The sequence below is a fragment of the Sphaeramia orbicularis genome, chromosome 12, assembly GCF_902148855.1.
Source record: "Sphaeramia orbicularis chromosome 12, fSphaOr1.1, whole genome shotgun sequence".
NCBI lineage: Eukaryota > Metazoa > Chordata > Actinopteri > Kurtiformes > Apogonidae > Sphaeramia > Sphaeramia orbicularis.
Window position 1 is genome coordinate 402,029 of NC_043968.1, and position 27,027 is coordinate 429,055.

A 27,027-nucleotide genomic window follows, 5' to 3' on the forward strand; every position below is an offset into this window, starting at 1 on the left:
TTCTTCTTCTTCTTCTTCTTCTTCTTCTTCTTCTTCTTCTTCTTCTTCTTCTTCTTCTTCTTCTTCTTCTTCTTCTTCTTCTTCTTCTTCTTCTTCTTCTTCTTCTTCTTCTTCTTCTTCTTCTCTCATATAAATGGCAGATCATAACCAACATCCACAGGTGTATACCGCCACCTACTGTAGCGGAGTGTGTAATATCAGAGTAAAGTACATCAGGTTACAATCTACATAATAATAATAATAATAATAATAATAATAATAATAATAATGATAATAATAATAATAATAATAATAATAATATAATATAAAATAATACTAACTAAATATTGGGGTAAAGCTATATATAACATCAGTATCAACATAATACTACATCCATTAGAATTTAACTCTTATATTAGTCCTGTTTCTCTGAGGAAAATGCATCAGCCTTATAACACTCTCCCATTTGATCATTTTGACCTAATTTTCCTTTCAAACTCCATCTCTGCTCTAACTTATATATCCTATCACGTACAGTAATTCCTCCCTCATTGCATTATACTTTTTACATTTCATTATATGCTCTACATTTTTTACATTACACTTCTTCTTCTTCTATACAGTTATAGTTTCTTTGCTGTCATCCTCTGGAGAACATTATACAGTGTCATTGTTCGTACCTGAACATCTGTGGATCCTCGATGCTGTTATATTACCCACAACCCTTTGCAAGTCTTCAATGAATTGAAACGACCCAATGAAAACCATAAATAATGAATGAACTCACAGCAATTTGATCACAATCAGTGACCGAAAAAAAAAAAAAAAGAATATACACAAGGTTGATAAGTGCCTGTGTTATTGTAACCAGAATATCAACAACAGAACTACATTCAACTGACATTATAGGCTTGAATTATCTGACATTTTAAAGTTTTTGTGAACCAGAGAACTACATAATTTCAATTCATTGTTCATTCTATTCTACAGTTTAATACACAAAATTGACACACATGTACATTTTAGATTTGTTCTCACTGATTATGTTTCAGACACAAACAATCCTGTTGAATTATAATGAATAATAATAATTTAAAAAATTAAATAAAGTCTGAATCTCATCATCATAATCATATCATAATAACAACAAACTTTACTATTTAAGTGTAAAAAAAGGAAAATTACATGAAATCTTCACATTTACAAACTATTCTTTCACAAAAGATATGAATAAACCTGAACTGTCTTCATATAAATCAGTGTAACTGGACCAACATTCTGTCTGTTTTTAAATGTTGTGTGTATTTGTAGATCTACTGTATCTGTACGTTAGAATGAACATGTGGAAATGATAAATGGAGGCAGAATACTGGTCAAATTACACTTAAGAAATATCAGTTTGTTCTTGATTGTTGTTTGTGAGAGTTGGTAGATGTAAGTATTTTACACTCAAAGTAAAGTTTATATTTGTCATTATTGACAGGTTATTCTGTTATTGTACTGGTTCTGATCCACTTTAGATCATATTGGTCTGAATGTGGAACCTGAAATAAAAGAGTTTTAACATCATTGACTGTTAATATCGTCAGTGTGATTTTTGCATTGTACAAATTCAGCCCATGGGAGGGATTCTAAAGATAATTTGTTAATGTAAACATTTTGATAAAGTAATTTTGGATTTGACTGTAAATAATTTTCAACCACAACTAACCATCTTCACAACTGAGGAAGAAAAAATTACCATTAAACTTTAAGGAAATATTGATGTTTTTATGTCAAATTTTAGATTTAGATTTAATTTATTGGTCCCCGTGGGGAAATTCATCTTCACTGACTGAAAACATTACAGGAGAAAAAAAAAAAAAAAATCATCATAAACAGGACAGCTGTGGGCATGAGATGTCCCAATATTTATGTCCATATAGTTTATAGTTTACACCAATCAAGGTTATTATCGTTAATGAAAACTAACGAAATGAAAAAAACTAGAACTGAATTTTTTTCCCCCCTTAACTGAAATAAATAAAAACTATAATTAAAAGAAAAAAACGATGGCTGAAACTGTATTGTGAACATACGAAACTAAAACATATAAAAATTCTGGCTAAAATTCCCTTCATTTTCACCTTTGTCAACATCGGATTGATATGAAATTGATTTATTTTGCTCCGGCAATTTCAGCTAGCAGCACTTCATGGTCCGTCACTTCTCATCACTTGTTTAGAGTCGTCTTCTCATCCGAACTCGACCTGGAAACATGAATAAAGTTGGGAGAAGGCAGCAGAGTCCTGTCTGGGATTTATTTGAATATGACGCAGAAGAAGAGAAAAGATACAAAAAAACTAAAACTAAGCATTTAGAAAAAAAAACAAAACAAAAACTAGCAAACCTGCACTAAAAACTAATTAAAACTAACAGAATAAAAGAAAAAAAAGTCTAAACTCAATAAAAACTAAACTAGAATGAAAAATCCAAAACTATTATAACCTTGACACAAATAAATACAACAAATGAACACTCGTAGGTTAACATGTGCCTTTGGCTTTTTATTAACAAGCAGATAATAAAATACCATGATATGACAGAAGCTTCCTCTCTCAGTAATAAAACCACATCGTCTGCATACAGTAACACTACGGTGACCACAACAGTCACAGATCAGGTTGGATTTGGCTTCACACCGTTCGCTGGATACGATAACGTCAATAATGGAACTGAAAAGTTTCTTTGGGTTTGTTGTAAACAAGAAACAAACACAAAAGAAATCCTGATTAATATTTGTTGAATTAATGATAAAGAGCCGACACTCGTTAGTTCTAATTTAACGACAGTCAAAAAAATAAACATTGAGAGAAGAAAAACTACAGCCTCGTAACAGATTTAATGGACGAAACGAAAAGAAACTTGTTTAAATTAGTGATTAAAACACCCGTCTGTAAGGTCACTTAAGACATCTGATAAAGAAAATAATCACAATTTATTTTTAAGTTAAGACACTTTGTAACATCCAACCACCTTGCATAGTCCGACATATTAACATGACATCATATTTCATAAGAAAATATTAAAAAGGAGGCGCTTTGACATGTGAAAATATTAGCCTGTTTGGAGAAAAAAAGGGATTAAACGGATGAAAGTGTGATTTCAAGTATTCCATAAATATCAGGCTAAAACTGGAGACGTGTCGAGCGTCTCATTTACGCAGAAACGTGGCTGAAGGAACTAAAAATACGTCTTTTCACTTTAAAATCCTGAGTTTAACAACATTAGCAGTCACACAGTCGCATGACAGGAAACCCCGGCGGCGGCGGTTGCGTCTTCGGTGAGCTTTAACAGTCTGTGCGTGGACGATGGATGGGCGGGGCTTCGTTTGACGTCCCCTCCCTCCCATCGGGGCGGAGCAGTAGCCGAGTCTCGGAGCGCTCCATTGGTCCACATCCTCTATGGTCAACGTCTGTATTTACAGCCTCGACAGTCTCGGGCTCAGTCTGGCTCCGCCCCCAGCCCCGCCCATCAGATGTTCTCCGCCTCCGTCTGAGGAACCTCCCGGATGCTGTCCTGGGGTCCTCCCCGGGTCGGAGGGCGTCGCCGGATGCTGCGACCGGATGCGATGAGGTCGGCGTAGCCACGGGAGTGCGAGAAGGCGTAGGCAGAGCGGCGGGAGCGGCGGCCGCGCTGGAACGCCGGCGCCCTCTTCCTCTCCTCCTCCTCCAGCTCCAGCTCGTACTTCCTCCTGTTCCTCTGGACCTGACGGAACAAAAACCAGGTCCGGTTTTTATTGGTTCATTGAACCCTTTAAAGACGATTGTGTTTCCGGCGCCACATTGTTCATCCACCGTCATTTAAACGACCGTAACCACGGAAACCGTCATCTGTGATCTGAGGTTGGGGTCTTTCTATTGGTCTAGAACACATGAGGGTAGAGGTCTGCATTGGCTGAGGGGGAGGGGTGGAAGTGGGTGGGGCTTAGAGCAGCAGAGTGCAGTTGGTGAGAGAGACATGGAAGATTTTTTATGACTTTTATCAGCGTTTCAGTGAATTCATGTCAGTGATTGAATATAATAATGACGGTGCAGTTCTGGAGCGTTCTACTAGTGGGAATGGACGGGTTTTTGTTGAGTTTCAGTGTTTTTTCCACTGTTTTATCGAGATTCTTCCAGTTTCTATAGTTCATCGATCAATTTTTTCCACATTTTGTTAAATTGTCTTTGGGTTTTGTTCATTTTTTTCATTATTTTACAAAATTTTTGTTCAGTTTTGTACACGTTTTCATTTTTTTTTTACTAAATTTTATTCATTTTTGTTAATTTTTTTCATTATTTTACCCAAATTTTGTTCAGTTTTGGAGATTTTTTCATCATTTTACTAAATTTTTGTGCAGTTTTGCTAATTTTTTCATTATTTTACTCAATTTTTATTTAATTTTGCTAATTTTTTCATTATTTTACCTAATTTTGGGAAGTTTTTCTCATTTTTTTCATTATTTTACTCAATTTTTGTTCAGCTTTGTACATTTTTCCATTATTTAACAAAATTTTTGTGCAGTTTTGTGCATTTTGTCATTATTTTACTAAATTTTTGTTCAAATTTGTTAATTTTTTAATCATTTTACACAATTTTTATTCAGTTTTGCTCATTTTTTTTCATTATTTTACTCAATTTTTGTGCAGTTGATCTGAGGTTGAGTTCTTTCTATTGGTCTCGAACACATGAGGGTCGAGGTCTGCATTGGCTGAGGGGGCGGGGTGGAAGTGGGTGGGGCTTACAGCAGCAGAGTGCAGTCAGTGAGAGAGACATGGAAGATTTTTATGACTTTTATCAGTGTTTTAGTGGTGAATTCATGTAAATAATTGTATATAATAGTCATAGAGCTGTTTTGGAATGTTCTACTAATGTGTTTTGTTATGTTTTTGTTACATTTTGACTTTTTTTTGGGAATACAACGGTAACATTACTGAGTTTGATTCATTGATTGGGTAGGAAGTATTCATAAAACCTACATTTTCCCAGGTGTACCTGAACATAGCTCAAGTCCAGGATGGATGAAACACCAGCTGACCAACTGGACACTTGGTCACTGCACTTCACCCATAATACACTCAGCACCTAGCATTAGCCTTTAGGCCATCAGGAGGCGCCGCTGAAGGACTGGTTGGACTCACCTTGTCTCCGACTGAAGGCCAGATGGTTTTATGGAGGAACTGGATGCAGATGACGGGCAGGAGGCTGATGCCCACGGTCAGGATGATGGTCAACCACAGGTACGGCTGTCGCAGAGCGTTGGACGCCACCCCTACAACACACGACTCACAATCAGAGTGACGAAGGGCTACGGTGGACCGGGTTCAACAGCAGATCCACTTCAACACAATCTGAGGTTTCTGTGGGACTGACCGGTGAAGGTGAACTGGGAAGTGAAGATGACGTGGATCCCAGCGCTGTGGATGTCAAACATGATGCCAAAGTAGATGGCGATGCTTCCCAAAACCGCAAAGCAGTTGACGAAGGTCCAGTAGGACGTGTCCAGAGAGATCTGAGGGACCAGAGGTTTTAGACCGGGTTCACAACAAAAGCTGCCCTCGCAACATCAGGAAATACTTCAACCGTAGATCAGACTGAACATGAACACTGTCACTAGGGCTGAGTATCGGCAAGAATCTGGTGATATGAGACAGATCACAATACTACGATACAATATATCACGATATATCATGATACTGTTAAAAAGACAATTTTTGTTTGTTACCTTTATTAAAATAATTTCTTGGAAGAACTGAATTACACCAGAAATCTGCACAAATACTAAACACATTTTTATTTGATCCCAACAGGATCTAATGTTCTATCACAAAATGTTCCTGTGTTCAAACTGAAATTCTGTTTTACAGACATTACAGTTTCAGATCATGTTCAAATGTTCAGATTGTATAAGTTCAGAACGAACATCAGAACAGGATTTGAGTTCAATCCAAACAAAGGAACGAACATCTGCCTCTCCTACAGTAAAAAGTGCTTTTTGGATGCTTCAAAGAATCCACTATTTAATAAAACAGTGTTAAATAAAAAATAAGACATAAATAATTAAAAAAAACAAAACACCAAAATAAACCTACACAATATCTGCATTTGAATAAATACCTAAAAATATTGATACAGTACTTTTTAATATTGATGCAGTATTGTGAAATGAAATATCACAATATACTGCAGAACTGATATTTTTTATAACCGATATTTTTACCTGAAGAAAGATGTGAGTATGTCAATAAAAGCTGTTATTTATCTGGATTCATTAGAAACTAGCCTGTGTTTACCTGGACTTTCTTCTTGGTGGTTCTTCTGGGTTCAATTGGACCACTTTAGCTCTTTTGAAAACATTTCGTCTCAACAGACTTCCTCAGTTCTGATAGAACGTCCAATAGAAATAGTCCAGTTCTAATAGAACTGAAGACGTGTCTTGGATGAGAGACGAAACGTTTTCAAAAGAGCTAAACTGGTCCAGTTTAACCCAGAAGAACCACCGAGAAGAACGAAGGAAACAACTGAAACAACAAATGACTCTAAATGTGAACAATTAAATGTGACTGAATAAATATAAAAAAGGGGAAAATTCATCGAATGGGACATGAATTAATCAGTGTCTAAATAATTGACAAAATGTGTCAGAATTCTTAATTTGACACAACTTGAAAACGAATAAAATGTTGAAACTAGTTGATAAATGTGTGAATTAATTCATAAAACATGGAAACAAATGAAAGTCATTATTAAACCATATGAACAAATGAATGAACCATCTGGAATGACATGAACCCAAACCTGGGGTGAATTACCCAGAAGCCCCTGCTGTGAAGCGGCGCCATGCGACTGACCTGCAGGTTGACGGTGAAAATGAGCGAGGAGGCGGTGACGACGGCGAAGGACTGGTAGTCGGACGGCGCCTCTCCGTCCTGCCCCATGGTCTGCAGGAAGGCGCCGTACGGGATGAAGAAGATGATGAGCGACACGAAGATGCCGTGGAACAAACTGATGAAGAAGTTCTTATAGTTGAACAGCGAGCCCTGCTGACCCGGCAGGTACAGCTTCGGAAACTTCAGACTCAGCTTATCGTTGACGTCCTGCAGACGAAGGACGGTTTAGGTACGCATTACATCCAACCATCCATCCATCCATCCATCCCTCCGTCCGTCCATCCATCATCCGTCCATCCATCATCCGTCCATCCATCCATTTGTCCAATCGTCCGTCCATCCAACCAACCATCCGTCCATCCATCCATCCATTTGTCCAATCGTCCGTCCATCCATCCATCCATCCGTCCATCCATCATCCGTCCATCCATCCATCCTTCCAACCATCCATCCACCCATCAGTCAGTCCATCCATCCCTCCATCCATCCATCCATCCATCCGTCCAACCAACCATCCGTCCATCCATCCATCCATCCTTCCAACCATCTGTCCATCCAACCATCCATCCATTTGTCCAATCGTCCGTCCATCCATCCACCCATCAGTCAGTCCATCCATCCCTCCATCCCTCCATCCCTCCATCCATCCATTTGTCCATCCGACACAATAAAATACAACCCAATGCCACAGACATGATAAACGGTGGTAAATCGGTGAAACCAGGGTTTGTAATTGGACAAATAACCTAAAAATAAAAAAAACACATGGATGGCATCACCACAGGAGTGACTTAGTCCAGGCTTAAGTCTGGTTTAGACCAGTTCTACACCTGTCATGAGATAACTTTTGTTATGATGTGGTTCTATATCAATAAAATGGGACTGACTGATGACTCAGATTAAATGACCGTATTTGAAACCACACATTTAAACGTCACTGCTCCACCTCAGCGACGGTCACTTAAATACGAGCGGACACAGACCAGCTCGGTGGTTTTTCAGATGGGTTTGGACTGGGCTTTTCCCAGTCGGGTCCGGTACCTGGTCCAGGAGTCCGACCAGTAGAACGGGTAAGCTGCTGTAGAACAGGTTGTACAGAGTGATGAACCAGTCCTCATAGGCCACCTGCGAACACAACCACAGGTCAGAAGGTCCACATGGTCAACACCGTTTCCATGGATACAAAACAGCAGCTCCATCCTCCGATTGGACGCTTTATCTTTTTAAATAAAATGCAATTTAATGATGTTTTTACTGAAAGTGCTGCACAATAAAGGGACATTTAGTAAATAATCATTTGAGAATCGAAAGCCAAAGTAGAATTTTCAGGATTTGTATTTATTTTTCTGATGACTTTTTCTTTATACATCTCAACAGAAACGGTTCTCCAGCTGCTTACATTCCAAAAACAAGCATTTCATGTGTTATGTTCATTTTAGTTTCAGTCAAAATGGATCAAAACAACAACACAGAGAGAAGACTGTTCCTGTGAATGCACTGGTGAAGATCACATACGATCTATGATCAAAAAACAAGATAGAGCTGGGACCAAGGTTATTATCGTTAAGGAAAACCAACAAATGATGAAAACTAGAATTGTAAAAACATTTTTGTTAACTGAAATAAATAAAAACTATAATTAAAAGAAAAAACGATAACTAACTGAAACTGTATTGTGTGTTTACAAAACTAACTAAAACGGATAAAAATTATGGATAAAATTCCCTTCGTTTTCGTCTTTGTCAATGTCGGATTGATACGAAAGCGATTTATTTCTCTCTAGCAATTTTAGCTAGCGGCACCATACGACACTTTTTGGTCCGTCACTTGTGTTCACTTGTGGTTTCCAGTCGTCTTCTGGTCCCCACTCTACCTGGAAACATGGAGACTAAAGTTGGGAGAAAGCAGCAGAGTCCTGTCTGGGATTTATTTGAATACGACGACAGAGAAGAAGAGAAAAGAGACGACAAAACTAAAACAAAACTAAAACTAAGCATTTAGAAAAAAATGAAAACTAATAAAAACTAGTAAACCTTCTCCACAAATGAATTAAAATGAACTGAATTAGAGAAAAAAAAGTCAAAACTAAATAAAACTAAACTAGAATGAAAAATCCAAAAATATTAGAACCTTGGCTTGGACTTTGTCGTTTTTCCTGCAGTAACGAGTTCGTTGGACTTTTCCTTCAGTATCTGGACTTCTACTGCTGTTACCTCTGGATGTTCTCAGGTCAGGTATTTCCTCCTCTAACACTAAAACTAAATAAAAACTCAACTCAAACCGTCCAACTCCACAAAATAAAAATATTGATGCACTAGAAAAAACCTGAAATCCAGACATGTCAGAGTGAATGAACGTGTAGAAGTGAGTACGTGGATGAACCGTCCCACCTGTGAGGAGTATCCGCTGAAGAAGGAGTACCAGAAGTGGACCAGGGTGAAGGCGAAGTTCTTGAAGAAGAAGAAACGCAGGAACTTGCACATTCGAATGTAGGACCAGCGTCCGTGCACCAGCAGGAGGCGCTGCAGGTACCGGAACTGGGCGAAGGCGTAGTCGCTGGACATGACCGCCTGCATCCCCTCCTGACCGCTGATGCCCACACCGATGTCTGCAGCTGGACACGGGGGGGGGGGGGGGGGGGGGGGGTGTTAACAGGTTTAAGGTCAACCTCCAGCACCGTTCACCTTTAACCACAACTGACCCACAACAACAACAGCAAAAAGAGTTTTATCCTGGAACAGCGCTGGACCTACACTTCCATTTTACATATTCAACATGTCCCACAGCGCTAACGAAAGTAATGACCATGTTTCAGAAATTAATGACATTTCAGAAAGTAACGACTTTCTTTCCAAAAATAACTTGGTTTCTGAAAAAAATGACTTTGCTTCCAAAATTAACAGCTTTCTTTCCAAAAACTACTTTGTTTCCCAAAGTAATGACTTTGTTTCCAAAAATAATTTTATTTTCAAAAATAATGACTTTGCTTCCAAAATTAACAACTTTCTTTCCGAAAATGACATTTTTTCTGAAAACAACTGTTTCCAAAAACAACAACTTTGTTTCTGAAAACAACTTTGCTTCCCAAAGTAACGATTTTGTGTCCAAAAGCAACAACTTTGTTTCTGAAAATGACTTTGTTTCTCAATATAACGACTTTGTTTCTGAAAATAATACCTTTCTTTCTGAAAATAACTACTTTGTTTGTGAAAATGACTTTGTTTTCAATAATATAAACTTTCTTCTCCACAAAATAATGACTTTATGTTCCAAAAATGACGCTCTGGTTTTGTGAACTGCTGAGGGGTCCGGGTTCATTCGGCTGTAAAATGTGGACTCTGTGTCACATGTTGCGTTGACATCTTTAACTGTTCCTGAACCTGATGAATGTTGGACGTGGCGGAGTATCGAGGCCCGTGGGAACGCGGTGGCGTGCGTCCATCACCGTGTGCGTCTTACTTTTGATCATGTTGACGTCGTTGGCTCCGTCTCCGATGGACAGCGTCACGGCCTTCTTGTACTTCTTCACCAGACTGACCACGTTGGCCTTCTGCTTGGGCGTGACGCGGCAGCAGATGACCGCCTCGCATTCACACGCCATGTCCACGAAGTCGATCTGGAAGACATGCACGCACCACATCAGTACTGACCAGTGCTCCGCATTGGTTAGTAAAAGGTCCTTCTGCTGTGACCTCTGACCCCTGACCCCGCCTCCTACCTGTCTCATCTCCTTCTCCCAGTCGTTCATCGGTTGTCCGTCCTGAGGACTGCTGGGAATCTGTCGCTTTCCCAGACGATGTAGACGTAGGCGGCGGCGTTTCTTCTTCTTTTCATACAGAATCTCATTCTGATAGAAATAAAAGACAAATAAAACACCAATAAAAGACTAATAAAAAACAAATAAAAGACATCAGCGCCAACACAAGGAAATAAAAATGTAGGAAATGAACTGTGGTGATGATCGGAAACAAAACCATCACCACCTGGATTTAAACTAAACCAGTGCTTCTTCTACTGGATAATTAAAGCAGAGATGTGTCTTTATTTATTTATTTTATTGGTTGATTTAATGGGGACATTATTGTTACAGATAAACCAGAGTTGGTCCAATGGTTGTTTTTCATCTGCATCACACGTACAGATCGACATTCACTAACAGTGTGTAAATGTAATGTAATGTTCCAGTCCTGGTTCTGTTCTATGTTCCAGTCCTGGTTCTGTTCTATGTCCCAGTCCTGGTTCTGTTCTATGTCCAAGTCCTGGTTCTGTTCTATGTTCCAGTCCTGGTTCTGTTCTATGTCCCAGTCCTGGTTCTGTTCTATGTTCCAGTCCTGGTTCTGTTCTATGTCCCAGTCCTGGTTCTGTTCTATGTCCCAGTCCTGGTTCTGTTCTATGTCCCAGTCCTGGTTCTGTTCTATGTCCCAGTCCTGTGGTCTGGACGCACATCAATCTAACTATAGAAGTGGGCGGGACTTTCACTGGAGGAGAACTCAACTCATCCAATCACAGTCCATATCTGACTTCTATCAGTGATCAATAGGAACTAGACCAGTGTTTTTCAACCTTGGGGTAGCCTGGAATTCAAATGGGGTCGCCTGAAATTTCTCGTAATTGATCAAAAAATAAAAAAATTACTAAGAAAAAATATGTTTTAATAATTCAATATAAATGTCATAATTAAAACACCACACACTTTTCGTAATAAAAATTACAAAAGCTGCATTATATACATTATATTGCCTAAATGTCATCTAAAATTGATATTTATTTGCAACAACAAACTGTTACATGATCAAAAACTAATTACTGTACTTTCCAGACTATAAGCCACTACTTTTTTCTCGTTTTGAACCCCGCGGTTTATAGAGTGATGCAGCTCGAGTACAGATTTATACGGGCTAACGGCCACCAGGGGGCGCTCTAGCAGGAAGCGCAAAAGTGAGAGACAGGTGGAAGAGGTGATGAAGAGGAGAAGTTTTAATCTGAACTTTTAACAATCATTTTGCGTATCATGCACAAACACACGAAGAAATGCATATTTTGCAGCTTTTAAGTTAAAAGGAATTGATGCGTCTGTCTGAGAAGGAAACAGAGCTGCAGGACGGAAGTGCCATTGAGCAACAACGGAGGAGAGACGAAGAAGGAGTGTGATGGAGAATGTGAGACTGTTCAACTCCAACACTGAAGAAGACGACTGCAGTGGTTTAATGAGCAGAAAGAAGATGAAGATACAGATCAATGACTTTTCTGGGTTTTTGAACCAGCCTGTTCCTGTCGTGTTACAGCCGCTGTTTGGAAAAAAGCAGTGAAGGGATGGAAATAAATACTTAAATAATCTTTCTGTTTACCGTCTTTCTGTGTAAATATCTCACGTCACAACGTGGACACCTGCGGCTTATATTCCGGTGCGCCTTATAGCCCGGAAAGTACGGTAATCTTAGCAAAAAAATGTCCGATCCATCCCCGTCCCAGCGTCAGACTCTGACTCACCAACCATCCTCCGGTGATGATCAGAGCGTTCTTTCCTGGCGTGGTGAAAAACGGTTCAGCTGTTTTCTTTCTACCTGGTCGTTGGGTCAGAGGCTCGTTCCTCCTGTTTTCCTGACGCGTCCGGAGCTTCTCGCTGCAGACGAACAGACACAAACGTTTAGACAAATACGAAAGACGGTGCACGAAGTCGGCGTGAGATGTTCGTGCGCTCACTTGACGTCTTCTCCGTAGTGAATCTGCATGTCGTCAGTCAGCAACGAGCACGAGTATCCGATGTTTTCTGCCGTTTCTGGGAAAATAAGGAGTCAAATCAAAACCCCTGAGCCTGTTTTCCATCCACACTAAAACTCTGGTCAGTATCTGATCAGTGGAGTTATCAGATTATTATTGATCGTAAGTCTGTGTGTCATTATATTGATAATGGGATCCCTCAGGGCACCGTCTTAGATCCCATCATTTAACTGTTTACATTCATGGATTTTCAGATGTACAGTCGTGGAAAAAAATTATTAGACCACCCCTTGTTTTCTTCAGTTTCTTGTTCATTTTAATGCCTGGTCCAACTAAAGGTCCATTTGTTTGGACAAATATAATGATACCAACAAAAACAGCTCATAGTAGTTTAATTTCAGAGCTGATATCGATCCATTTAACATGTTTTCTTGATAAACACCAAAATCCCTTCAGTTCTTCCATCAGTATCTATGTCATTGTACTGACAAAAACAGTGCTTTTATTCATTCCATGTTTTCTTTTCTGTCTGTTTTAGTCACATGACACACACAGGAGTTAGGACTGGATTACAGAACCAGTGTTTTTGATGACTTTGGATGAAATAATCATTTTTTCCGTGACCGTACGTCTGAACACTGATGACACTGACCCCGTTTACACTGATCCTCTGATCCGTATCAGATGATTATTGATCATGTGAACAGTCTAATCTGATCTGTTTTACCAGATAACAGCAGTAATCTGATTACAATCAATCAGATTAACACACCTGGATTTGTCCCAGTCCTCCCAGGTCTTCATGCATGTAAACAGGTTCATCTGATTTATTTAGTTCTGTTCCATCTGAACATGTGGGAAACTAAACGTCTACACCAGGGTTTATGGATTATCCTATTTCTGAAGTGCATTTAAACGCATCGCATCTGATTCTAACAGTTACTGGATTTTATGGTCATGTGTCATGATCTTTGTTAAATCTAAACTTTAACCAGGTGACTTCTGATTCCATTTCAGAATTTCCTCAAATCTGGGGACGTGTGCTGTGGTTTTAGTTTTCAGAGCTGAGTGAGTCAAACCCAAACTGGACCAGACCGTCCTCAGCTGATCCCACCTTTCTTATCTCCGGTCAGAACCCAGATCTTGATGTCGGCTTTGGCCAGTTTGGCGATGGTCTCCGGTACTCCGTCCTGCAGTTTGTCCTCGATGGCTGTCGCTCCGATGAGCTGAAAACAGACGAGTTTAACTCAGACACAATGAAGGGGAAGCAGCTTTAACTCTACAAAGGACTCCCATTAGAACGGGGGAAATTTATGTTGTTTTTGCAATAAAAGTGCCAGAAAATGGCTTTTTTGGCAGTTATTTTAAAACTTTATTTCACTCTTTTAATTGTACAGCTGTTTTTGTCTTTTAAATCTATTCTTGTATTTTAGTCTATCATTTTGCTTTTTTTATTCTTCTGTACGACACTGGTTTTAACTGTACAGCTGCTTTATGTCTTTAATCTTCTGTTTCTGTTGGGTTTCTGTAAATTGGCTTAGAGTCTGGTTTTGACCAACTCTATATATAAAGTGTCATGAGATAACTTTTTTGTTGTGATCTGGCGTTATAAAAATAAAATTTGATTGACTGAGTGATTTGTTTGGTTTTCCCCTGTAAGTCACTTTGGAAAAAAGCATCTGCCAAATGCATAAATGTAAATGCAAACTTTTTGTTAAGAACTTAACATTCAATATCTGTCTGTTAATTATCATTGTATGTAATAAATGTTTAAAACAATGTGCTATAGTAAAAAAAAAAAAAAAAAAAAAAATGACTTGAATTTTTAAATTCTTATTTATTACGACCAAAAAACGTCCAATCACATTAGTAGAACACTCCAGAACAGCACTATCACTATTATATACAACTATTCACATGAATTCACTACTAAAACGCTGATTAAAGTCATAAAAATCTTCCATGTCTCTCTCACCGACTGCACTCTGCTGCTCTAAGCCCTGCCCCTACCCCTCCCCCTCAGCTAATGACAGACCTCTACCCTCATGTGTTCTAGACCAATAGAAAGAACCCAACCTCAGATAAATGACGACAGTTGGGTTAAAATGTCCAACTTCTCAGTGATCTTTCCACTTTCGTGTCATTTTCGTAACCATGGAAACCACGGTTTACGGAAACATACCATCAGGTTGTTCTCGATCTGCTCGTAGACCCGGTCCAGGGCGGCGTCTCGGTCCACCATGGTCACCTGAGCCTCTTTGTGTTTCCTGGACCAGGCGTTGTACTCGGCATCACTGATGTCTTTGTAACACAAACACAGCGTCCGCAGCGTCTCGTTGGCGAAAACCTGAAAAAAAAAAAGACAATAAAAACAAAATGTTTCCTGTGACCTCAGAGTCACTTTGTCCAAACAGACGGTTGGACGGTGAAAGCAGGTGAACGTACGTCCAGAGCGGCCTGAGTGGTCTCCTTATGTCTGGAGTTTGGAGACAGTCGCTCGTAGATGACGGTGTCGGCTCCTTTACAGTAAAGACGAACCCTCCCATCAGGACAGCGCACTGGAACAGGAAGTGCAGGTGAGAACAGGAAATACACACCAGGAAATACACACCAGGAAATACACACTGGAACAGGAAGTACAGGTGAGAACAGGAAATACACACCAGAAAATACACACTGGAACAGGAAGTACAGGTGAGAACAGGAAATACACACCAGGAAATACACACCAGGACATACACACTGGAACAAGAAGTACAGGTGAGAACAGGAAATACACACCAGGAAATACACACCAGGACATACACACTGGAACAGGAAGTACAGGTGAGAACAGGAAATACACACCAGGAAATACACACCAGGACATACACACTGGAACAGGAAGTACAGGTGAGAACAGGAAATACACACCAGGAAATACACACCAGGACATACACACTGGAACAGGAAGTACAGGTGAGAACAGGAAATACACACCAGGAAATACACACTGGAACAGGAAGTAGAGGTGAGAACAGGAAATACACACCAGGAAATACACACCAGGAAATACACACTGGAACAGGAAGTACAGGTGAGAACAGGAAATACACACCAGGAAATACACACCAGGACATACACACTGGAACAAGAAGTACAGGTGAGAACAGGAAATACACACCAGGAAATACACACCAGGAAATACACACTGGAACAGGAAGTACAGGTGAGAACAGGAAATACACACCAGGAAGTACACACCAGGAAATACACACAGCAGATCAGAGCAGGAAATACACACCAGTCTGATCAAACTAAAACTGTGCTGTGTCTTTTACTGACACAACTAACAATTATTTTCATCAATTCAATTTATCTCTCAGTTACTTTAAAATCTAATAATTGGGTGATTCTCTTTTTGCGTCATCATTTCATGTCCACGTTTCACTTACCCCAGATTTTTTCTAAAATGTGCCAAATATTTATGACAAAGTCATTTAATTCTGTGTTTAAGTGTTTCCCCTCACTTAAACATGAATTAAATGCATTTTAAATATTATTTTGTATTTTACACACCTTTTTACTCACACACACACACACACACACACACACACACACTTTCCTTGTGTCCCTCAGTGTCATGGAACTAACTTCCTCCAGTAGGATGAGTCAGAAAACTATAAAACTGTTTTTTTTTCTTTAATAATTTGATAAAATAGACTAAACTTTATTTTATTATGTAATTGAATCTGGTCAAACTGTATTTATCATTTACTATTTCCTTCATATTATATAAGTATATAGTTTTTTTACTTTATATTTTCTTCAGATCCAGACTAAACGGTGGACTCTTACAGATGATGGACATCCGTTTTCGGTCGGAGTTGAAGTCCAGCAGGGCTAACATCTCGTAGGTGGCCTCCTGATCCGCCTCCCTGATGGTGATGCTGTCCTGGGTCCGAGACAGGAACACATAGCCGAAGTTCCGGGCCGCTGTCACCAGAGCGCCCTCATCAGGAGACGCCGCCTGGTAGACCAGCTCACCTGCAAAAACCAACCCACCGGGTCAGAACCGAGCCCGGACCGGGTCAGAACCCAGCCCAGACCGACCCCAGTGAGCCCAGACCGGCCCCTGTGAGCCCAGACCGGCCCAGGTGTGTGTGGCGTTACCGTCTTTGTGCTCCACCATGACGGTGTGGCAGAGGGACAGCAGTTTGAAGAACTCCACGGCGTCCTTGTCCTTCCTGGAGCGGACGCAGGACACCAGGGCGTGGTCGGTGAACTGGAACTTCCTGTCGGCGTACTGGTTCCAGCTGAAGTCCACCGGCTGAAACCAGGGACACCACAGCAGAGCATTATGGGTAAACAGGCCGCTTCTGACTGTTATTATTCCAGGATTTGGTCAAATTTATCACATTCAACTCTGGTCAATTTCAGTCCGAAAAAAAACCCAAAAAAACTGCTTTTCTTTTTTTTTTTTTTAAATGATAAACGTGGGAAATTAAACCGAAGCCTTTTCCATTTAAATCAGATTTCATAAAATAAACAGGCAGTTCAGTAAATTATCTGCAGATACTTTAAGGAATAACAAATGAGTCTGGATCCAAAAGTCAAAGGTCAGTGCTCCTTTTTTCCCCACAATATTTTCCTTATTCAAATTTTACAAATCATTAGCCTTATAGCATAACTGCCGAAGTCATATTTTTGGTCAAATTGTGATTTCTGCGTAGCTTTACTCTATTAACACTGTTGATTAGTTTTACATCATTGGCTGTGACTGAAAAAAACATGACATAGGCAGTTATGGTATAAACAAAAAATACCAACAACATAACCTCTAAATAACAGGTAATCTATTACAAAACATACAATGAAATACAATATCACATTTTAAATTGTTACTTTATTATATTATTATTATCATTATTATTAGGCCCGAGCCCAGGAACACATGCCAGCGAGGGCCTATTAAAATCACATGGTTTCGTTATTATTATTATTATTATTATTATTATTATGATATGTGATGGTCTGATTATTGATGGTTTGCGGTTGCTTTACCTGTCCTCGGTCCAACTGGACCCCCTTAGCCGTGGTCGGGTCACCTGTGGACGAAAAACCCAAAACAGATCAATTAAACAGGATCATTACCGTGAAATACTCAAACATGCACATGGAGGTGAGGTGAAGGAAGGCAAGGTTATAAGGTAAGTAAGATAAGGTTAAAAGGTAAGGTAAGGTTATAAGACATGATAAGATAAGGTTATAAGGTAAGGTAAAATAAGGTAAGGTAAGGTTAAAAGGTAAGAAGTTTTTAAGGTAAAGTTAGAAGATAAGATAAAATAAAGTAAAGTAAGGTAAGGTTATAAGATAAGATCAGATCAGGTGTTTTGGATCGGAGCGTTGTGATTGGTTGTATCCTAAATGTGCTGGTGGGGGGGTCGGTCGTTACCGTAGCTACGTCCTGCGATGGTGCACTTCTTGAACTGCATGACGTTCTGCGTCAGCGTTCCCGTCTTGTCGGAGAAAATGTACTCGATCTGACCCAGCTGCTCGTTAAGGGTGGTGGTCCGAGCCTGCGGGGGTCACATGGTTTAAAGGACACACCCACATTTTACACCTTTACGACTACACCAGGACAGAATGAGGAGGCCACTGATCTGTATTTATAAGGACTCGTTATATTATTGAACAACTAGAGTTCATTCAAGATGTCAATAAAGGTCCAAATATGGACATTTAAGAAAGTAAAAGACAGGTTTAGTCTGAGGAAAATATCACAGAGCAGAATTATTACACAAATAAATGAACAAATGTTCCATCTCACTGGATGATTTTCATCTGTTCAAGTGAAAATAAACAAATCCAAATTTACATGAAAAACAACATTTAAACAAATCTGTGACTAATAGTGTCCTTTCTTTTCAGTCCCATCCTCCCACTCACTGGCTTTAGGTCGTTCTTCCATCTTTCTGACTATTTCAAAGCATGTGATGGATCAGTGTTGTGCAGAAAACCATGGTTTGAAAGATGGAGATTAGAGTTCAAACCATTAATCGGTTAAAAACATTCAATGACAAGCTTCCTGAATGGAAACTTTGGTAAAATGCACTAAAATACGCAAGAACTATGAAAAAATACACTACAATAAATAAAATAATGATCAAATGCACTAAAATATGCTAAAATGTACTAACGTATTAAAATGTACACACAAGGAAAAAAGAAACGCACCATTTTCATTTTCTTGATTTTTTCAGAAATATGACAGTTATTGCAAAATTACAACTACAATGAGTTCAGTTCTATTCTGAGTCCAAATGAAATGATTGTTTTCCTGGTTCCGGTTGATTGATTTTGATTTTCAGTAAGAACTGTATTTGTGTATTCACACCCATGTCTGCTCATGAGTCAAACTCACAGATGAATTGGACCTCTGCTTAATTGTGCACAACCATTCCCTATAAAGACACCAAAATGGAACAAAAACACATTTGTCCACACTGACACCACTACTGCAGCCGGACAGAGATGGGGCCACTGGCAGGTTTCAGCTGGACGGAGCAGACGGGCCGTAGCCAGGCTGTTTGGACTCCACCACTCTACCGTTGGACGCCCTGCTGAGCGTTACCACACCACCGGCTCCTCCAACCACCGTCCCAGATCTGGTCGACCGTGTGTTACAACCGCTGCACAGGACCGTGACGATCAGCTGTCACATCTACGTGACAAGTTCAGCCCGATGTGGCCCCATCTCTGTCCGGCTGCAGTAGTGGTGTCATTGTGGACAAATGTGGTTTTGCTGCATTTTGATGTCTTTATAGGGAATGGTTGTGCACAACTGAGGAGAGGTCCAATTCATCTGTGAGTTTCACTCATGAGCAGACATGGGTGTGAATACACAAACACAGTTCTTATTGCTAATCAAAATCAATCAACTGGAACCAGGAAAACAATCATTTCATTTGGACTCAGAATAGTACTGAACTCATTGTAGTTGTAATTTTGCAATAACTGTCATATTTCGGAAAAAAATTGAGAAAATAAAAATGGTGCGTTTTTTTCCTTGACAGTATATATATATTTATATATATATATATATATATATATATGATGTAGTTTTTAAAAATACTTAACATAAAATGTACAAGAACTATGCAAATTTACACAAAAATATGCAAGGAATATGCAAAAAAAGTTAAAATATGCTAAAATGTCCTAACATGTATTAAAATGTATGGACATATTTATACATACTTTTTAAAAAATTTAACATAAAATATACAATAACTACGCAGAAAAAAAACAAAATACGCAAGAAATGTGATAAAATGCAATAAAATATACAAGAACTATGCAAAAATACACCAAAATATGCAGGAAATATGCAGAGACTGAAATATGCAAAAAAAAGGTTAAATATGCTAAAATTTTCTAATGTATTAAAATGTCTATATAGATATTTTCATACATACTTTTTAAAATATTTAACATAAAATACACAAGAACGACGCAGAAAAAAATATAAATATATAATGTATATATATAATATTATATATATACATATAAAATATGCAAGAAATGATGAAACGCAATAAAATATACAAGAACTATGCAAAAATTCACCGAAATACGCAAGAAATATGATAATATACACTGAAATATGCAAAACAAACAAAAGTTAAAATATGCTAAAATGGACTAAAATATAGTAGAATGTACATATCTATATATGTATTAAGAGTGTTTCATTGGTCTGAACAGTATTTGGTTAAATCTCTTTTTTGACTCATTTTTTCTGAAGTTCAGAAGCTGCCTGATGATTCTGCACAGATTAATATGGGGTGTCAATCATTTTAGGCCACGCCCTCTTATTATAAAATCTATTTCACCTAAAAATGAGTGACTGGGATCAAAAATGGACTTCATATATTTGTGTAAATGTTTGGTTTGATTGTATACGTTTGTTTCTGTGTTTGCTCATGCTTGTATTATGGTTAAGCCACGCCCCCATGAACATGACAAACAGACCCTCATGTCAGTGGGACCAGTCTGGTTAAAATAAAAAACAAAGTTTGAAATTGGAAAACACGACTAAACTTCTAAACGAACCTTTGCCGGCGTGTCCTTCTCAGCGAAGTACATCTGCAGATCCCAGTTGATGAACTTGCTTTGACCCAGTCGAATGATCTCCACACTGAGCGTGAGCAGAAGAGAACGGAGATGGTGAGTGACCGTGGCGCCCGCCACAGGTGAGGCATTAAGCTGATGGTGCGTTCACTGACCTGACATAGAGCGAGATGGGCACCATGGTGTTGAGGACAATCAGGTATCCCCAGAAGCTGAGGAAGCCCCGGTAGGAGGCGTCCTGGTCTTTCCCGTCGAACAGGTACCAGGCCTTAGAGCCGATCTGCTCCCACCAGAAGGTGTGTCCGATGGCCAGACCTGCAGCCACCAGGACCAGCAGCACGAAGATCTGCACCAACACAACCACACAGGATTTAGACTCCACTTTGGACATTTATTTAGCTTTTATTACAAACTTGCAAAAAAAACAAAAAACATTATATTAAAAAAAAAAATTGCTGTATCAGATGAATGAACACGTCCAAAACTGTTTCACCCCAGTAGCAGGTGTCACCATAAATTTAGTTTCACCCATTTTTCATTTTACTACAACAACGAAAGCACTTGAACACAACGCACTCAAATTCACAAGAGGGAAAGTTCATTTTCCTAATGGCACATGAAGGCAGCATTCATCAGGAGCCACTCTACTCCAGATGGAAGATAAATAAAACAACAAAAATCTGACATGTTCAGAGAAAAACTTATGAGGAGCAAGGTTATTATCGTTCATGAAAACTAACGAAATGACCAAAACTAGAATTGTCAAAACATTTTCGTTAACTGAAATAAATAAAAACTAATTAAAAGAAAAAAAAAAGATAACTAACTGAAACTGTATTGTGTGTTTACAAAACTAACTAAAACGGATAAAAATTATGGCTAAAAGTCCCTTCGTTTTCGTCTTTGTCAATGTCAGATTGATACGAAATCGATTTATTTCCCCTGAGCAATTTAAGCTGGAGGCACCATATGATATTTAAAAGTCTGTCACTCGTGGTTTAGAAAACTAAGACTAAGCATTTAGAAAATAACGAAAACTAATAAAAACTAGCAAACCTGCTCTAAAAACTAATTAGAACTAAGCGAATTAGAGAAAAAAAAAAGTCTAAACTAAATAAAACTAAACTATAATGAAAAATCCAAAACTATTAGAACCTTGGAGAGGAGTGACGTGGGTGTAAAGTTGGATTATTTTAACAAGAAATTCATTTTTGAGACTTCTTCAGACAAAGTCATAATATTAGGAGGAAATAAAGTTAGAATAAAGAAAGAATGAAGTTGTAATTATGTAAAAAAAACAACAACAAAAAAACAGTCATTAAAAATAAGAAAGTAGCTGAACAGGGGAAATTCAAAAATATTAAAAGAATAAACCGGTAACTACAAGAAAAAAACAAGAAAAAGGTTTAATATTGGCAGAGTTGTCCAAATTCCCAGCTGACCCAAACGCAGCAGCTGCTCTTTGTATTTAACTTTTTAAACTTTCATCAAACTTAATAATCCAACATTATTGTCTTAATATGGTAACTCTGGTTCTGAAATATTTCTGGGTTGATTCTCCCACAGCGGTGACTCCTGTGGCTTTAATTGGATTTCCCCGTCGTCGTTGTCATGGTTACCAACAGACAGACTCACCGTGTAGACCATGTAGTTCATCAGTTTGTCGATCTTTGTCCTCTTGAATCGCGTCTTCCCGCCGTTCCTCATGATTTTGGTGTCGGCTCCTGCGGCGACACATTAATCCAATATTTAGATTAATTTGACATGAATCAGGAAACGGGACGCTTTAAGTTCACATTAAACACAAATGTCAGGGGTGTTCAACATATGGTCTGCGGACCCAAACCAGACCATCAAAGGGTCCGATGGGAGGAGTCTGTGAAACATTTTAATTACATACGTGTCAGATATTTTAAAAATATAAACTTAATTAATATACAAATACATTATGATGCTAGTTTATAATATGGTATAAACTGTTCATTATCAAGGAATGCTAATGCTAGTGCTAATGCTAGGTACTGTGTATGCATTATGGGTAAAATGCAGAGACTGAATTTCTACGGAAGAGGATTAGGGCCACTGGGAAAAAAAAATTTAAGTCCAATATATTTTTTAAATTATTATTCTGAGAAAAAAGTCAGAATTCTGACTGTTTAAAAAAATATATTGTTCTGAGATTAAAGTCAGAATTCTGAGAAAAAAAAAGTCTGAATTATGACTTTTTTCTCAGGTCCTAGTCCTGGTTCTGGTTCTGGTCTTGGTGTGTGTTCAGACCTGCGAAGATGACCAGGCCGTGGCACTCCTCGGTGTTGCGGACCTTGCATCCTCGCAGCAGCATGTTGTCCAGGTCCAGAGGGTAGCGCTCCCTCCTCCACAACATGGTCCCGGTGAACTTGTCCAGACGGTTGTTGGGCTCCTCACAGTCGATCAGAGCTGCAGAACGACACCAGAACGTTAACCACAGACCGCAGCTGGTTCTCAGTCCCATCTGGGTCCGTAGAGAACACGACGGCTCCGACCAGAACAGAACATCAGCTCAGGTTCGGTCTGAGATCAACAAGAACTAAACCTGGAATAAACACTGCTTTTCTAAACCCATGTCATCAGACCGTTCCAGCTCTTGTCCTTATATGGACGTCCTGGGGGTGTGTTCACAGTCACATGTTCAGCTTTTACTAAACGGGTTCTTCTCTGAAACTGGATTTATTTTAGTATCTGTCACTTTTCCATCTTTTTAGACCCAATAATAAAAGGTAAATGTAGACAGATTTCCAGGGCTGTTAGAAAATATCGGTTCGGCAACATTATCGTGATATTTCATTTCCCAATACTGTATCGATATTAAAAAGTACAGTATCGATATTAAAAAGTATTGTATTGATATTAAAAAGTACTGTATCAATATTTTTAGGTATTTATTCAAATGCAGTTATTGTGGAGGTTCATTTTAGTTTTTCTTTATTGTTTCTATTTTATTAATTATTATTATTAACACTGTTTTATTAAATAATGGTTATTTGAAACATCCTAAAAGCACTTTTTACTGTCTGAGAAGCAGATGTTTCTTTGTTGGGATTGAACTCAAATACTGTTCTGATATTAGTTGTGAACTAATAGAATCTGAACATTTGAACAGGATCTGAAACTGTAACGTCTGTAAAACAGAATTTCAGTTTGAACACAGGAACATTTTGTGACAGAACATTAGATCCTGTTGGGATCGAATAAAAATGTGTTTAGTATTTGTGCAGATTTCTGCTGTAATTCTATTCTTCCAGGAAATAATCATTTAAAAAAAGAAACAAACAAAAAATTGCCTTTTTAACAGTATCATGATATATCGTGATATATCGTATCGTGATCCTAGTATTGTGATTTGTATCGGCAGATTCTTGCGGATACACAGCCCTACATATTTCCCCCCAGGATGGACCTAATGATGACCTCAGATAAATGCAAAAAAAGTTATACTCTTGCTCTGATCCATCCCATAATTAATGAATTTATAATCAAATAGTGGGTTAAAAAACAGGACCCAAATATGGACATTAAATCTCCCTACGTGTCAGTGCATTAGATGTGTAAACGTGTGTAAATGTTCTTCTATAGACTCTAAATACAGACACTGTGTTCAATGTGTGGATCCTAGTGGGTTTTCTGATCCACACATGACCACACATTTTTCATTAATCTCAGTCTCATTCCAGGTTTGGTATGGAACCCATCGTGTCCACTGGTGTTACATGCGGAACCTGAACATTTAAATGCATATAAATCGCAAATGATTTTCAACAGCAGTCATTTTTGTCAAACACTCTGCCTCTGATAATTAGTTCAATTCCCAAAATGCACCTGTGAGAGAACAAAATGGTATTAAAAAAAAAATAGTAGTAACTTTCTTGTCCTTTTGACCGTGTTACATGCGGATTTACGTATTAAATATAATCTAAAATAATATAAAAATGTTTATCTTAAAAATAGTTTCTCTTTCATCTCAGTTAATATTTCTTTTTCAAATAGACCCAAAGTTTTTCCAAACCTGCTTCAGAACATTCATCTACATCTGGGTTGAATGTTTAACCTCATGTCCAGTTTCAGAGAAGAACCCACATGTATGTTTCATCTTCCAAACCGCAGATGTGATGCTCTTATAAACCATCTAAGGCCTGCTGTCTTCACCACAGTTTCACTGGGTTTTAGTCCCGTTTCTGTCCTGACAGTGTGGTCAGTCTGGTTTTACCGTCGAACTCTGCCAGCTGCCGTTCCTCCTGGAGCCTCTCATCGGTCACTCTGAGTCCCATCTTAAACTTCAGGTTGGTCTCCCTGTTCAAAACATGCACGACATCAGCTGATTATCAGAAAAAACAAAACATGCACGACATCAGCTGATTATCAGAAAAAACACCTGGAACATTTAACAAACATCTGACTGGACCTGGAACTACCGCCAGGACCACAGGGATCTGGACCAAAACACCAGTTTAGTCCAGTTTCATCTGTTCAGCATCAACATCTGGAAAACCAACCTGTACAGACCACACCCCCTACAGGTTTATAAGCCCACGCCCCCTACAGGTGTATAAGACCACTCCCATTACAGGTGTATAAGACCACTCCCCCTACAGGTGTATAAGACCACTCCCCCTACAGGTGTATAAGACCACTCCCATTACAGGTGTATAAGACCACTCCCCCTACAGGTGTATAAGACCACTCCCATTACAGGTTTATAAGCCCACGCCCCTACAGGTGTATAAGACCACTCCCATTATAGGTGTATAAGACCACTCCCCTTACAGGTGTATAAGACCACTCCCATTACAGGTGTATAAGACCACTCCCCCTACAGGTGTATAAAACCACTCCCCTTACAGGTGTATAAGACCACTCCCATTACAGGTGTATAAGACCACTCCCACTACAGGTGTATAAGACCACTCCCCTTACAGGTGTATAGAACCACGCCCCCTACAGGTGTATAAGACCACATGACTGAATTCACTTCACATCTCTGTGTGTCTGTGTGCGTTTCCATAGAAACAAGTTCATTTTCGTGACGTTAAACCACCTCCAGGTAAATAAAACTTGTTTGATGTGAGGGCGTTTCCTCAGAGCAGGTCACATGACCCTGACCAACGTTTACTTGACTCTTATCATGGTCTTGTGTGTTTGCTGAGCAGATTAAACAGAACCGTATGGAACCAAAGTAAAGTCCATTAGTGGTTTGAACAGGGCGTGTGTGAGCGTGTGCAGAGAAAACACACCGATCATCAGGTCACATGTTCACGTCCCAGTCTTACCCGTCGAGTTCGGCCGTTTCCACGTAGCACAGACTGTTTGGGTTGGAGCTGGATAATAACAAGATGTCCGCCTGAAGGGAGACCGACGACAGAACAGTTCTATTATCACAGCGTATATGTGTTTGTGTAGAACCAGGTCTAAGAACAGAACCAAGACTAACAGAACCAAGTCTAAGAACAGAAACAAGTCTAAGAACAGAACCAAGATGGGGTTCTACAGTTCTAACATACATCCATAATCTGACACCGTCACACTTTTTTAGGTCTATTTTATCTTAAATGAATGAATGAATAAATAAATAAATGACTTTTACAATTGATCAAGAAATCACACATTAATCAAATAAACAATAACAAAAAAAGTTCTAAATTCATGAGGAAACTCAACTGCAACCAAACATTAGGTCTTCTCAGATTATTAAATCTTATATTTACAAGAAAAACATTGATATTAATGATAAATTTACAGAAAAAATGTTGATACTTTTAGATTACACACATATTATATATAAACTATTATACACCCATAAACATTACAGTAGTAAATTTAGAAGAAAAACTCAATAAAAGCCATTTTTGAAAAAAAAAAAAAAAAAAGGCATAAATTTACAACAAATGTTCTTTGGGATTAAACTGATCAAATTAAAAGAAAAAATTAAATGTCACAAAAAATCTTGCACATTCTGTGATATTATGAAGTTATATTTACACGTAAGAATCTGACATTTATAAATAAAATGTCATTATTGTTCAACGTTATAAAATCTTAAGGTTCATGAGGAAAAACCCAGAGGAAACTATTTAAAAACTTACCGGAACAAAGTCATTTTTCTTCAGTCGTACGACGTCTCCGACCTGAATGTCCCTCCACTTTGCCTCCTGAAACCTGAAGAAAAAAAAACACTTTCATCGTCCAGAGGAAAGAAAAACCAAACCTTTCATCGCACTCAGTAAGACTGTCTGATGATGTCACCATGACATCATCAGCCCCGTTTGCAGCA

At 38.7% G+C, this 27,027-nt stretch overlaps 1 protein-coding gene across 1 annotated transcript in view; it reads right to left on the reverse strand.

Moving 5' to 3' along the window:
* Positions 1 to 2,504: 2,504 nt before the first annotated feature.
* LOC115430766 (phospholipid-transporting ATPase IC-like) overlaps positions 2,505 to 27,027 on the reverse strand; it is a 33,988-nt gene continuing 9,465 nt past the window's right edge. Inside the window, exons 6-29 of the mRNA XM_030150957.1 lie at positions 26,840 to 26,912; positions 26,027 to 26,097; positions 24,967 to 25,049; positions 23,001 to 23,159; positions 22,359 to 22,447; positions 20,879 to 21,069; positions 20,706 to 20,790; positions 18,046 to 18,169; positions 17,655 to 17,698; positions 16,764 to 16,920; positions 16,449 to 16,637; positions 15,057 to 15,169; positions 14,794 to 14,958; positions 13,726 to 13,837; positions 12,594 to 12,669; positions 12,381 to 12,513; positions 10,609 to 10,737; positions 10,350 to 10,506; positions 9,281 to 9,504; positions 7,932 to 8,015; positions 6,852 to 7,097; positions 5,374 to 5,512; positions 5,142 to 5,272; positions 2,505 to 3,726 (exon numbers count right to left, since the gene is read on the reverse strand). Of these exons, the coding sequence (XP_030006817.1) occupies positions 3,493 to 3,726; positions 5,142 to 5,272; positions 5,374 to 5,512; positions 6,852 to 7,097; positions 7,932 to 8,015; positions 9,281 to 9,504; positions 10,350 to 10,506; positions 10,609 to 10,737; positions 12,381 to 12,513; positions 12,594 to 12,669; positions 13,726 to 13,837; positions 14,794 to 14,958; positions 15,057 to 15,169; positions 16,449 to 16,637; positions 16,764 to 16,920; positions 17,655 to 17,698; positions 18,046 to 18,169; positions 20,706 to 20,790; positions 20,879 to 21,069; positions 22,359 to 22,447; positions 23,001 to 23,159; positions 24,967 to 25,049; positions 26,027 to 26,097; positions 26,840 to 26,912 (3,208 nt within the window). The 3' untranslated portion in view covers positions 2,505 to 3,492. The remainder of the gene's footprint in view (positions 3,727 to 5,141; positions 5,273 to 5,373; positions 5,513 to 6,851; positions 7,098 to 7,931; positions 8,016 to 9,280; positions 9,505 to 10,349; positions 10,507 to 10,608; positions 10,738 to 12,380; positions 12,514 to 12,593; positions 12,670 to 13,725; positions 13,838 to 14,793; positions 14,959 to 15,056; positions 15,170 to 16,448; positions 16,638 to 16,763; positions 16,921 to 17,654; positions 17,699 to 18,045; positions 18,170 to 20,705; positions 20,791 to 20,878; positions 21,070 to 22,358; positions 22,448 to 23,000; positions 23,160 to 24,966; positions 25,050 to 26,026; positions 26,098 to 26,839; positions 26,913 to 27,027) is intronic.